The sequence below is a fragment of the Struthio camelus genome, chromosome 22, assembly GCF_040807025.1.
Source record: "Struthio camelus isolate bStrCam1 chromosome 22, bStrCam1.hap1, whole genome shotgun sequence".
In the NCBI taxonomy this organism is placed as follows: domain Eukaryota; kingdom Metazoa; phylum Chordata; class Aves; order Struthioniformes; family Struthionidae; genus Struthio; species Struthio camelus.
In genome coordinates, this window is record NC_090963.1 from 8,379,137 (window position 1) to 8,391,739 (window position 12,603).

The window sequence follows — 12,603 nt, forward strand, 5'->3', positions numbered from 1 at the left end:
CCCTCCCTCCAAACTCAATCTTACTGAAGTCAGTGAAAACTGAAGGCGCTCAGCACTTGGGAGCAAACATCTGTGCCTGAGCACAGACAGGTGAGTCAACGGGACTTCTATCAATCTTCCTGTCATTGCTGCCAAGCCGTAAAGTTGAGATAGGAGCTTTCCCAGCGGTGGGTGGGTATATCCTGATGCGTACATTTAGAGCAGCGTGGGCAATCCCACCTTCTCAGCACGGAGACGCCTTCCTAAAAACCTGCCCACGGTCCTGCCTAGCCGCCTGAAGGTAAAGAGTGAATCATTTCTTTGTCCTTTCCTTTGTTTTGATTTGCTTGCTGTACGAAGAGCAGGGGTAAAACCAGGAAAGGAGCCACAGAAACAAGTGATGCATCTGAGAAACTGCAGTAGCAGTGCACTTGCTAGGTGTGGGCAATGCCAGGGGGATTATTCCCAGCCTGCTTGAAGGCCCCCGTTCTTCTCTCGCCCCGCTCTCGTGCTCCCAGTTTTCTTGGCGATAAATCCCAGCAGCCAGATCCAGGCTTGCTGCCTCCTTCCCCAACCCCAGGCTGCAGCTGAGAGAAGCAGTAATAACGAGCTGCTTCAGGGAGATGGACGTGATTTAAAGGGGAGCATGTGATAAAGCTGTGGCCTTTAAGAAAAAGAGAAGAGGAAAAGAAAAAGCATCCTTTCACCTTTAAAAAAAAATCAATCCTCCCAAACCCAGAACAGGAGAAACTCTTCAAACTGCAGTCTAGGCATGACAAGGCATGCCTGTGATTTCTCAATCTAAGTGGCAGAGCAGCCACCATCCGAGCGGGCAGGGTTCCTCCCGCTGCCATCTGAGGCCAGCTCAGCTAGCTGACACCGCGTACCTGCAAATCCCAGCCGAGCAAGGCTGAGAAAATACTTTCCAGGCAGGGGAGGTCAGCGAGCCTCTGGGACTGAGCGGTTGCATCAGCTCTGGGGCTGTGGAAGGGGCAGTGACAGTGAAAATCAGTTACTGAGCTGGAAGCGCCAGTGCCTTTTTCTGCCTCCGAAAACGAGGCAGCAGCAGCCCTGCAGACTGAGGCTGGCGGTGCGGAGGGGCTCAAAATGCAACCTCGCGTTGGTGTCCTCTGCTCAGGCAGCCCGCGCTCCTGCAGGTTTGGGGGTGCTGGGGAAAGAGCTGGGGAGCCCCCCCCCGCGCACAGCCTGGCACAGTGAGCGGGGACGGGCTGTGCCCATGAGCACAGATCTTTTGAAGGGAAATGGGGGATTCAGAGAGGTTGGGTCTCCTGTCACTGTGGTGGCTCAGCGCTTGCCCACGGTGAATAAGTAAGCGAGGAGGTGTTGGCTGCTGGAGTGAGCGATGTGCAGCCTTGGGTCAGGTCCACAGAGATAACCAAGCCCCTAATCTCAAGGGAGTCCCGACCTCCCGTTTCTTTCGGTTGCCGCTCCGCATCGCGGCACTTTTGGGGTATCTGCTGGGCAAAGAGCACCCCGCAACGTCCGTGTTGCCGTGAGGCCCAGACTCAGGCTCCAGAGCCCCTCCGAAGCACTGCGGACCCGCGTGCGGGTCGCGGGCGCTGCGAGGTGACAGCCGCTGTCTTCCAGGAGCCACCGCCAACGCCTCGCGTTAGCCGTGCGCCGGAGCCCTGCCTGCCCGAACAGCGCCGCGGACGGATGCCCGGAGAGCCCGCCGGCAGCAGTGCAAGGCGGGCGTTTGCTCCCGTTTGGTTTAGCCCTGTGAATTTGCAGGCAGCGCCGCAGGCACCCGGGGCGTCGTGGGTGAGACCTAGTCTCCGTAAATAGGCAAGCACCCTGCGCGCAAGCGAGAGGCAGGTAACGTGGCTCGGACGGGGCTCCGATGAGACTCGGCCCCTTGAACCTCGCCAGAGCAGACAGGATTTCTCCCACCCCAGCCTGCGAAAGGCGAGATCTAAGAGCGACTCCCGCTAGCAGCAGCTGGCTGAAGGAGGGGGCCAGCTAGCGGGATTCGCTCAGGAGCGTACTTTCTTTGCTTTTTTTCTTTCTCCCCCCTTTTTTTCTCTTGTAGTGAACAATAATAATCCTCATCTTTTTTTACACAATTCGAAAATATATGACATATGGGGAAAATAATGAATTCCGTTTTTCTGCTGCGTTCTCTGATCTGTCAGTCTGCACCCAGGAGCAGCGCGTGCTGGGGGAGGAGGAGGCGGTGGGTGCTGGCCTACATTGCGGCGATAATGATTTTATTGCGTATCGCCCCCTTGTAGGAGACGGCTCGCGCGTGTCCTGCGGTCGAAGGGAGTAGGGAAGCTGGCCGGGCCCTCGTGTTTGTTAGTCTTTTGTATTTCTCTTTGGGAGAAGGTGTTGAAGATGCTTTGTGTCTGCAGTGAAAAGGGACACGGTCCGGGGCCCCTCTGCAGCCTGGCTCTTCCCCGGTGCGCGCGGGCTTGCCCCGTGCGGGTCCCTGCGGCGCTGGCTCCTTCTCCGCGGCTGCTGGCTGGCAAACCGAGCGGTGCTTGTTGGCTCCGAGGCAGGTTAGCACGAGTCCACACCGTTTAGTTTTAGCACCTGCCCCAAAGGTGTCTTAAATCGTAGCCCGGTGCAGGAAATCAGTGCGGTCGCGGTATTTTCAGTTCAAGCTAAGCAGACCACACAGTCTGCATGTGCCTCAGTGTCCGCTCGGGATATGCACCGTTCCCCGTGTTGGGGCGGCTGGCTGCGCGGCACGGGTCGTATTAACGACGGGGTGCGCGTGCTACGACGGTAGCAAGGCCAGTTACGCGGATCGTTTTTCCTCCCTTCCGATCTCTTCCCTCCTGACACGTCTGGTGAGTCCTACCCTGACCTTCCTCCATCCCGTGGCAGGCAGAATTGGAGCCATTACTCACCATCACCACGGGTCAGACATTCACCTCGCTCCTTAATAGTTGGCAACACCCTTCCAGAGAGCCGGTTTGAGGGCCAGAGCAACTTATCTTAGACACAAGCAAACCCGAGCAACCCAGCACAAATCCTCGTGCTGCGGACAGGCTTGGCAGGGCTCAGCGTTGCCTCTGAAGGTTTCGGGAGCTGAGGCAGGGCTCGGCGGTATCTGTTTGTGTGACCTATCCAAACGCAGACTCCATTGGGGGGGTTAAATGAGGAACTGGCAACTCTGATATATTTACTGGGGTTAGATTTTCCTTGCAGTTGGAAGAGGAAATTCTGAATTCCTTCTCCAGAGAGAATATTTCAAATAAGCAATCGATACCTGGCCAGCTACCTGTCTGCCTACATGCACAGCATCTGGCTGTTTATTAAAGCCTGAAGGCTTTTGCCAAAACTTTTTTCCCTGGTATGAAAGGCTTTTCAATAGAATACAAATGCTCACTTATCTAGTGTCAGATTTGCTTGTTTTGTCCAAAAATGGATGCTGTCCAGAGCTAGGTCGTTCTGCCTCACAAAGGATTTCAGAACTTTGAAATTCAGTTTAATTCCAATCTGACACAAAAATCGATTATTTAGAAAAACTCTCTCTGAAAGAATCTGGGACCAAAAAAACCCCTGAGCTTGAAAGTGCAAAACGCCTTACGTGTGCCCTAGAGAGAGATCAGCCCCTCGTGGGCAGCAAGTGGGGAAGTGCAGCTGAGCTGGCGACTTCAGGCAGACCTTTGCCGGAATCAAACAAAACCATCTCTGCAAAGTGTTTCTGAGCTCAGCGAATCTGCCTTCTCCAGCAGGACACCGAAAGAAGTCTGGATGAATACCAAGATAAATAATATTTCCTAAAGCTTTTTTTAGTTAGCATGGATTGTTTCCCATGAGGTTCTTAATGTGAGGAGGCTTCATGTCTCGCGTTCAGCTGCAGAGACAGACGAACAACGCGGGGTGTTGCGCTGGGTCCGGAGCTGGCGCAGAGCTGTCAGCCTCGCCGGCTGGCCGGGCAGCATCCTCCTCGCAGAGGCCTCTCTGCTGTGCGTGCTCATCCCCCTCCCGCTAGTGATGGAGAGGAGACATCATTGCCAGCGACCTCCCCACATCCTCTCCCTCTCAGATGCACACGCTGAAGCGCCACAAGACAAATAGGACCAAGAAAGAGATGCACTATTTAAACTTTCATCACGATTTTTCTCCCTGCTCCCCTTGTTTCTTTTGATTTATTTTTTAGCGTGTTTTCCCCAGGCTGTGCTGTTTGCCTGCATCTGTTGCCTGTCCTCCGTCACTCCGCAGCAGCCAGGCAGCTTTCCGAGAGTACCCGCAGCCGCCCAGCGTTTTTCAGGCTGTCCGTGGCCAGCTCCTTCAGGCATGCTGGGAGGAACAGGCAGCAGAGCCTCAGCCTGCCTCATCTGGGCAAAAGAGGACACGGGAGGCTCTGCCAAGGGACTGTTTTCCTTGCAGAAGAGCTGAACCCCATCCTGCTGAGTAGCTTGCTCAGAAATGGTCTCAAGGTTGCGGATGTAGGATGCAAAGGAAAATCTGGTTGGTTGGTCTTGGAGGGAATACTACAGGTTGGAGCCAGGACCCTCAGCCCGGGGGCTGAGGCCGTTTGCAAAGTCAGACCAGTTATTCACTTTGTCATGTCCCTTGTTCCTTATCTGCAAAGGGCCTCATTTGCAAAGCGATTGCAGTCCTGGCTGCATCCGGTCGGGGAGAGGTGGAACTGATGCATGTCAAGATGGTTCAGAGGAAGAAGCAGTTGCAGTCCAGGATTAGGTGTGCTCCAGAGCCGGGTCACCAAGCCCCACAGTCTTGCCATAGCTAAAATCACTCAGACACAGCAAGTCTCAGCCTTTAAAGCATTGGACAAACCCTGGAAGTGTGTTTATATCCCTCCTGGCTATGAAGAGCTGCTGGAAATCTGAATCATAAATGTGTAAAGTCCTGATAAATGAAAAGCTTAACATCCATGTAGTTGTAAGCTGCTCTGCAGTTGTTTAGACCCTCACAGTTTGTAGCCTTCAGGGCTTGGTAATATGGTGAGACCCCAGGCTGGCAGTCTGCTAAAAAACCACTCCTGGAAACACAATCCCTATAAGGCGATTCTCTTATCCAATATAGCAAGCTCCCTCCTAAAAGCAGTTTGGTTTCTAGCCCCTTTTCCTCCTTGTGAAAAGCTATTCTAGATACACGATGAAACAGGGAACCTTCTTTCTTTCCCATCCTCCAAATACTCCTGCTTATTTCCTCGTCTTCTCCCTCCTTTCCCCGGTTACATTCACAGCCATCAGTCACAGTCTCTGCTAGCCTTCGTTTTGCCAAATTAAACAAGCCAAACTCTTCTGGTCTCACCTTGAAGGAAAGCTTCTCCATTCCTACGCTCAGCTCCGCAGCCTTTCTCTGGATCTGTCCCAGACTGAGTCCAACATCCATGAACCTGGCCAAGCTCCCCGAGGGCTCACCAGTGTCTTGCAGAGCAACAGCACCAGCCTCTGCAAATTCCTCCGATGCTGGCAAGGAGAGCAGGTATTGGCTTCAGAGAGGAGGCATCCCCTGCAGCTGTTGGGCAGGATATAGGACGTGCCAGTCCCAAGCGGAGCTCAGAAATGGTACCGCAGCTGATTAATACTTTGTTCTGCTGAACCTGTCATTAACCCCAAGCTTGCTGTCGAAGTCGCCCCATCAGTGTTGCTGGGCCGGAGCCCTTGCGGAGGGCAGGTGCCTGCTCCTTTCAGCGGGGCAGCGCCTTCCTGGGGAGGCAGGGAGACCACTCAGTCCGCAGGCGAAAATCCCCTGTTTTCACGAGCACTTTGCCAGCCAGCAGACCTGGTCTCAAAATGCCCCAGCATGGAGCAGAGGTTGGGTTTGCAGAGGAAAACCCTCTTTGTGGGCTGTGTGTTGCCAAGGCTTCCACACAGCAAGCAGTTGTGTGCAGATCAGGGCAGTGCTTGGGCAGAGTCACCCAGAGCAAGCGTACTGTGATGCCCTCATAAACTGGACTTGTCTACAAAAGGCAAACATGCCTCTTTGACAAGCCTGTGATGTGGTGTCTGAATGCACAAATACTTGACCGCGGCCAGAGCAAAGCTTCAGAACCCCTCCTCGCTGCAGGAGAGGTGGGCTGAGCCAGCCGGATCCCTTCAGGCTGGCTCCCCAGGGTTCCCCGTGCTTTCCTCTGCAGCCTCTCACGGCATTACGGTAGAGACAAACACGGGAGCAGGCGTACCCTTGTTCAGCTCCAGCTCATCAGCTCGACGGGGCCTTGTGTGTTCGCCCTGAGAGCCACCTTGCTGGAAGAGAGCTGGCCCGTCAGGACTGCCTGTCCCTAGTCCTGGACCGCAAAGCACAGACAGTGCCACGTATTGCTCAGAGCAGTCAAATGGCAGGCTGCATCCCAGCCTTTCAGGGGTAGGAGGTGGCTGAGGACTGTCAGCTTCATCTCTGCATTTGGGCATTTTGTGGAAGGGGAGTGAGAGCTCCTCTGTGTGCTGTTGACTGCAGAAGCTCTGCCCTGGCCCAGCACCTTCTGGTTGTGGATAACCTTGCTCTTTGCTTTTGCTATTGCAACTCTTTTGTCTGATGAAGGTTTGGGGTTGTTTTCTTTCTTTTTTGTTTTTGGAGGGTTTTTTTGAAAGGAAAGTGGAAAAACGCATCATTTTAGCAGCATAAGAGATAGGTGGTGTGGACATTGGCACTTGTAGCAATGGATTCGCTATATGTACAGGGCGCCGTTGCGGTCGGGGGGAAGCCTGCCTGTGTGTCAGGAGTCGTGAGTGCTCGCACAGGTGCTGCAGAGGGGCTGGGGGTGCTTTTGGTCTACACTGTGTGCTGAGACCCTCAGCTTTTGGGCTGGGGACCACCTCCCAGTGCTTTATAGCATGTTGCAATCAGTGAGAGAACATCTTCTGGTCCCTGCGGTGATGATCCCAGAGCCTTGAATACCACAGGCCCTTGAGGGAAGCTGAGCAACCTGCCACCAATTCCTTAGCCAAGGGACTCACTTGGGAGTGATTCTCACTCCTCTGGGACACTTATGCTGAGCCTCTCACATCATGTGAATGTGACCTGCCAACAGATTGCTCAGAGCGACCTTCAGGGGCTGCTAAATGTTTGCCTCTCCACCCCAGCAGCTGGGCGGTCATTCCCCGCTGCCGAGCATTTGGGGTGATTCTGTTAACACCATCTTGAAAAGAGGAGGCTTGTTGCACAAACTGATGAGGAAGGAGATGCCAGCCACAACAAAAAGCAGTCACCGTTAATTAGGAGGCAGTGCTTGTGGCTGGAGGGCTTTTTGCTTTCTCCACTTCCAGGAGCTGACTTCTCCCTGGAGAATCCTGTTATCTCAATAACTACCGCTAATAATTGAGGCTCTGTCGGCTTGCCACAACGCTGTCCAGCTGTCTAACGGCCATGAGTCTTTAGAGACATCTATGTTATTTCTTAGTCAAAACTGTAGCATTAGCCTGCGGTATTAGTTCAGCACTGAATAATTCTGCATGGTCTTATTGATTACTCATACAGTTAAGGTTTGCAGCATAGAACTGTATGCAGGAAGGGCTCTAACTAGTCAACTAATTTAAGAAGTTGCTGAGTACCTAGTCCAAGAGCAGCATGCATTTATTTGTATTTCTTTATGCTGATGGGCTATAAAATGTGATTTTCCCAGAGCACTCCAAAGGGCAAGGAGCAGAGACCCCAAGCTGTCCTTGCCTACTCATCCAGGCAGCCCACAGCTATGCAGAGCAGATTAATGCCTGTCCTCCAAGGGTTTAAAAAATTCAGCAAATTGTATGTTTTGACAGAAAATTGGGGTTTTGAGAAGGTGAAACGTGCCATGTTTTCTTTGGGAAATGTTGTCTTTGGTCAAGAAAAGAACTGGTCTTCCAACGGAGGTCCTGAGTGCGCTCTTAGGAACATGAAACCTTCCGCGAGGAGGTTTCACCTCCCATCCCACAAGGTCTCAGAACAAATGTCCATTGGGGGGTAATCCAGCAGGACTCAGCATGCTCTCCCCTATAAGGCAAGCTGCGTATCATCTAGCTCTCCAGCTTGCTCATCACCCTATGGGCTTGGGTTGAGCTTTCCCATGCCTTGCACAAAGCATGTCTCTAACTCCTGTTAAACCTGCAGAGGGCTGCACTCAGCGCCAGTGGATGCTCCGTGTTTGTGCAAGGACAGAGTGTAATGCATGGGTGTGCGTGCACACGCTTGCGTTTCTGTGCTGCGTAAGTGGGTTTGCATGCAACACTGGACATGGGGAGAGCACGTGTGTCAATGTGTACGTATGTTGGCATAGTCTCATGCGTATAGATAAATGTTTATCCCATATCACATGTGGGTCTGTGAATGTGTATGCAGGCAGGTGATTGTACAGGAGCGTTTCTCCTTCAAGCAGCCACCAGTGACACCCACAGACAGCCCGTGCTAAGTTCATGGAGCCCTTTATTCTCTCTCTCTTTAAATTTTCCAGGCATGTATAGGTTAACTCCTTTTTCTTTGCTGTCAGGAAAAAAAAAAACCCACAACCCCAAACAACTCTTCCTATTTATATCCCGGAATTAATCAGAAAGGCTAGCACTTCTACATCGACGTGATTAAAAATTAGGAGACCAGATTCTGTAGTGATACCTTATAATAATAACCAATGCTGAGAGCACAGTGGATGAATAATGGATCACGGCTCTATGCTCCTGACTTCTTGCTTTCCCTTCTTTCTTCCTCTCTTTTTATCTTTCGTTCCTCTCTTCCTTCCTCGTTTCCCAGCCTGGAGATTGCATAGGGAAGTAATGCATCGTCCTCCATTTCGTAGAAGTTAGAGATGTTGAGAGACATTGCTGATTTCTATTCATCAAACCCTCTCTGCCCCAGCCAGATCCCCTGGTTAGTGAGCCTGAAGACGATCAATAATTCATGGCTACATGAATAACACGGGGGACGATAACCACTTATTTGGGAAGCTGTAATCAGGACCCATTCTCTCGCCTTCTCTTCCTCTGCTCTCCCCTCTGGAGCCTCTTATCTCTGTATCACCTCCTTCTATCTTGCTGCTAATCCAATAGACTGAAGCAGGAGCAAGACTACAGGTTAGAAAACAAGGTTTTCTGGCACAGGGAAAACAGGCAGCGCCATGCTTTTCTGCGTGGGGTTGTCCCCCATCCCACAATGTCCTCTGGGTTTCAAAGGGCAGCTAAAGGACAGCCTGGACTGCTTTGAGGGGGTTATGTTAAACCAGTGGCTGCAAAATGACCCTTCAGCCAGGGGGACCAGCCATTTACAGGACATCAGTCAGGAATATTCAGCGACACCCTGTACAAGTCCCTTCAGTTAATTCTGAGATGGGTTTGTGGGCTGGGTTTTTTCCGTGCTTCACAAGATGAATTTCCAATATTTCACAAGCTGAGGTCAAATTCAATTACTAGCTTCAGTCGGGGGGAAAAAGTGTTGAAAAAACGTGTGTTTCTTTTTGGAAAACAGTATAAATGCATCCAGTGAAATTAATGTGTTTTTTAAAAAGTAAAAAAAAAAAAAAACTTCCTTAGTACTTAAATAGGAAGAGAATGAAGCAAAAGTTTCATGTTTTCATAAGTCAGGGGCTGATGCATTTAGACTAACCCAAAACATGAGTTTTCACATTTATCACTTTCTCGTAACGTGAAAAATGTACATTTTGAATCAGTGTAGAAAAGCTTTTTTTCCCCCCCAGTTTTTGGGTTCCACCCACTGAGCTGAAAAATCCCATTACTCACAGCATTTGGCAGATGTGTGTGTGACCAGCGTTGTGTGTAACCAGCACATCTGCCTTGCCTACAAATCCTGTGCTGATGCGGGCAGCCACCTTTGAATTGTCAGAGAACATAATCCCTTTCCAGCTCTTGAATTCAGCCCCGTGCTGGAGAAGCTAGGAATGCATTTTTAAATACATCTCGGCCAGCTAAAATGCACAGGAAGCTCAGAAGCAGAGAGGTGTTTGGGGATTTCAAAGCAGTCTTTGCCCGACTTAGACATTCATTTTGCAGGGCTCAGCCTGGTGCCAGCTAGCTCCGAGAGGGGGGAGCAGCACAGACGTGCAACAAAAGCAGCTGCACTTTGGTGAAAACAGGCAGGTTCTCCAACAGCGTCCCCTCCGCAAGGATGTTGAAGGGCAGGGGACGTTGGCCAACTGTTTTGCCTTCCTCTGAGCTGTGTATGAAGCCGTGATTTCCTTCTACATCCTTTGCTAGGATGAGCTCTTGTGCTTCGGCAGAAGGTGCTGCAGTGTCCATCCCCTTGCTTGTCCAAGCCCAAATGCGCTCTCCTGTCCCAGAACATCCCAAAGTGCTACCCACAAACACTGCTGTTCCTGACCCCCCCAGACTGGTCCCTGTGTCCCTCCCCCCCATCCTGACCACCCCGTTCATCCACACGTGCTGCATAGGGTATGTGAGCCCCCGGGCTGGATGGACAGCTCTAGAGACCGAAGGTTTCTTCTGTTCATCTCCAGAGTGGGTCTTGGCTAGAGCAGACCCAATTAGTGTAGCTGAGATGAAAGGTCTCTCTGCAGGATGAAAGCCCTGGTCTCCAAACTGAATTTCCCATCTCTCGCTGTGCTAGTGGTGTTCAGAGACGCCAGGCCTCGAGGGCTGATCACCAGAAAAGGTCCCCCTCGTCTCCGGCTTCCCCATTTCCATCCCGCCCGGTCTCCAGCATGAAACGCTTCCCCGCGCGAGCACAGAGGTGTCCAGGGGCGGTGCGATACCGAGCAAAGCCACGGCCTGTAATGAGGACGCAGCCTCGCACAGGCTGCCAGGCTGAGGCAGTTTCAAAGAAAGGTTGAGATCTGAAACGTCTCCTTGGCACCCCCGGCAAAATCTGCTTTCACAGAGGAAGATGCTTAAAAGACTCAGTGCGGCGAGAGGGAACGTCTGACTGAGCGAGAGGAGTTTGGCAACCTTTTTGTACAGCGAGACGGTGGCACAGACGCTGAGCGAAAGCGACAGGGAAATCAAAGCGGGGCGAGGGAGCGATCAGTGGATCCTCCATCCCTCCGTGACGGAGGGCTGGCGAGGGAGCCCTGTTCAAAGGCGAGCATCTAGAAACCGTGCTCCTGATGCCCCCTGAGCGCAAAAGATAGCGATCCAAATCCAGCCCCCCGCCCTTGCCCTCCAAATCCCTCCCGTCCCTGGAGCTCTGATTAACTCTGCCCCCTTCTCTCCCTGTGGGTACCCAGCCTCAGGACCAAATAGGCCCGCCAGTCCCTGAGATCCCTTAGTTGTTCTTTCACATTTCAAGCTGCTGAACTTCTGAAAGCCTCCAGCAGTTCACTCGTGGCCTTCCAGAAGCCCATCGAGGCCGCGCTGCGCAGCCCTGGGACAGGGAGCCCGTTGCGCTTTCCGCCGTTAGGGATTGCGTGTGGCTGCGGCAAGTGGGTTTGCTCTCGGCTTATGCAGCAGGCTGTTACGGAGGAGAGGCACGCTCCCCCCAGGGTCTTGGCACGGATCCTGCCCCCTTGTCCGTCGGAACGGAAGGGACGAGGCCTTTTACACCTCGTGTTGCTCTTCATACACTGGCAGCTTCCCCAGCCTTTGTCACGTGCGACCTTTCCTCTGTCAGCCCAGGCCAGCGCTTTTCCTCTGGCTCCTGTCTGGAGCAAGAGCTGTTCCTCTGCAGCTCACGCGTCCTGCCTTCCAGTTTGCAGTCAGAGGACTGGGGTCAGACCAAAGCCCAATCAAACCCCTTATCCTGCATCCAGCAGTGGCTAGTTAGAGTTGTCTAGGGAGGAATATAAGAACAGGGCCAGCAAGCAGTGATATTTCTTCCAAATACTCTCCAACCTCGCACAGTTTGCAGCTCGGGGACATCCTAGGCCAGAGGTGTTTCTGTGTGTTTAGTAGCCCTCCATGGATTTCTCTGCCACAGGCCTGATCCTTCACGGAAACAACCTGTGCTGTGTCCCCTCTAAATTATCAGCCAGTTTCTGCTGCTGTTCTGCTGAAATCTGGGGCACAGCTTTTATGTGAGCAGCAAAAGGAAAGCCAGATGTAACATACTGAAATGAGGTTGCGTCTAGCCACAGCCTCTTTAAAATGGACTGCACAGAGAGGTGTGAGAGCACAGTCCTGTCCGCTCTTGCCATTTGCTTTTTATGGGCTACCCCACAGGCAGCAGTGGGCAGCTTTGTTTAATGCTAGCAAATGACATTCCCTCCTTTGTGCTATTTCCTTGCAGTTCCTCCAGATGATCCAGTCATTATGGGGGGACCGGTCATTAGCCTGAGAGCAGGAGACCCCCTGAACTTGACCTGCCACGCGGACAACGCCAAGCCAGCAGCCTCCATCATCTGGATGCGGAAAGGAGAAGTCATCAACGGAGCCACCTACTCCAAGGTGAGGCAAGATCGGGCTGGGGACACACACTGAGCTATTCCATTCAGTTCAGAAAGGTGTCCCAGGCTTGGTACTGCTCTTCACACCACCCTGGCACCTCGCGGCAGTTCCTTCAACTCTGCAAAGCGGAGGCTCACTCCCCCTATCGCCCCGTGCAACCACTTTGATGGAGGGGCTGGGAGGAAAACATGACTGGGAAATGTTAGAAATGTTAGGGCTGTCACTGAGATGGGCACTCTGAATTTGGGTCTCTTTTTGTACCCTCTTGCCACTGATAATTTGCCATCCCCCCTCAAAATCACACCTGGGCATCGTTGTGGTGTTGCTTAGAGGATCACACAGCCAGCACTGACCTGGCCTT

General features: G+C 52.4%; 1 protein-coding gene across 12 annotated transcripts in view; it reads left to right on the plus strand.

Annotated features, from left to right (window-relative positions):
* Positions 1-12,603, plus strand: part of KIRREL3 (kirre like nephrin family adhesion molecule 3) — a 385,983-nt gene that overhangs the window by 304,962 nt on the left and 68,418 nt on the right. For all 12 annotated transcript variants that reach the window (XM_068916750.1, XM_068916743.1, XM_068916744.1 and 9 more), the window contains one exon: positions 12,085-12,242. In XM_068916750.1, coding sequence (XP_068772851.1) covers positions 12,085-12,242 — 158 coding nt within the window. The remainder of the gene's footprint in view (positions 1-12,084; positions 12,243-12,603) is intronic.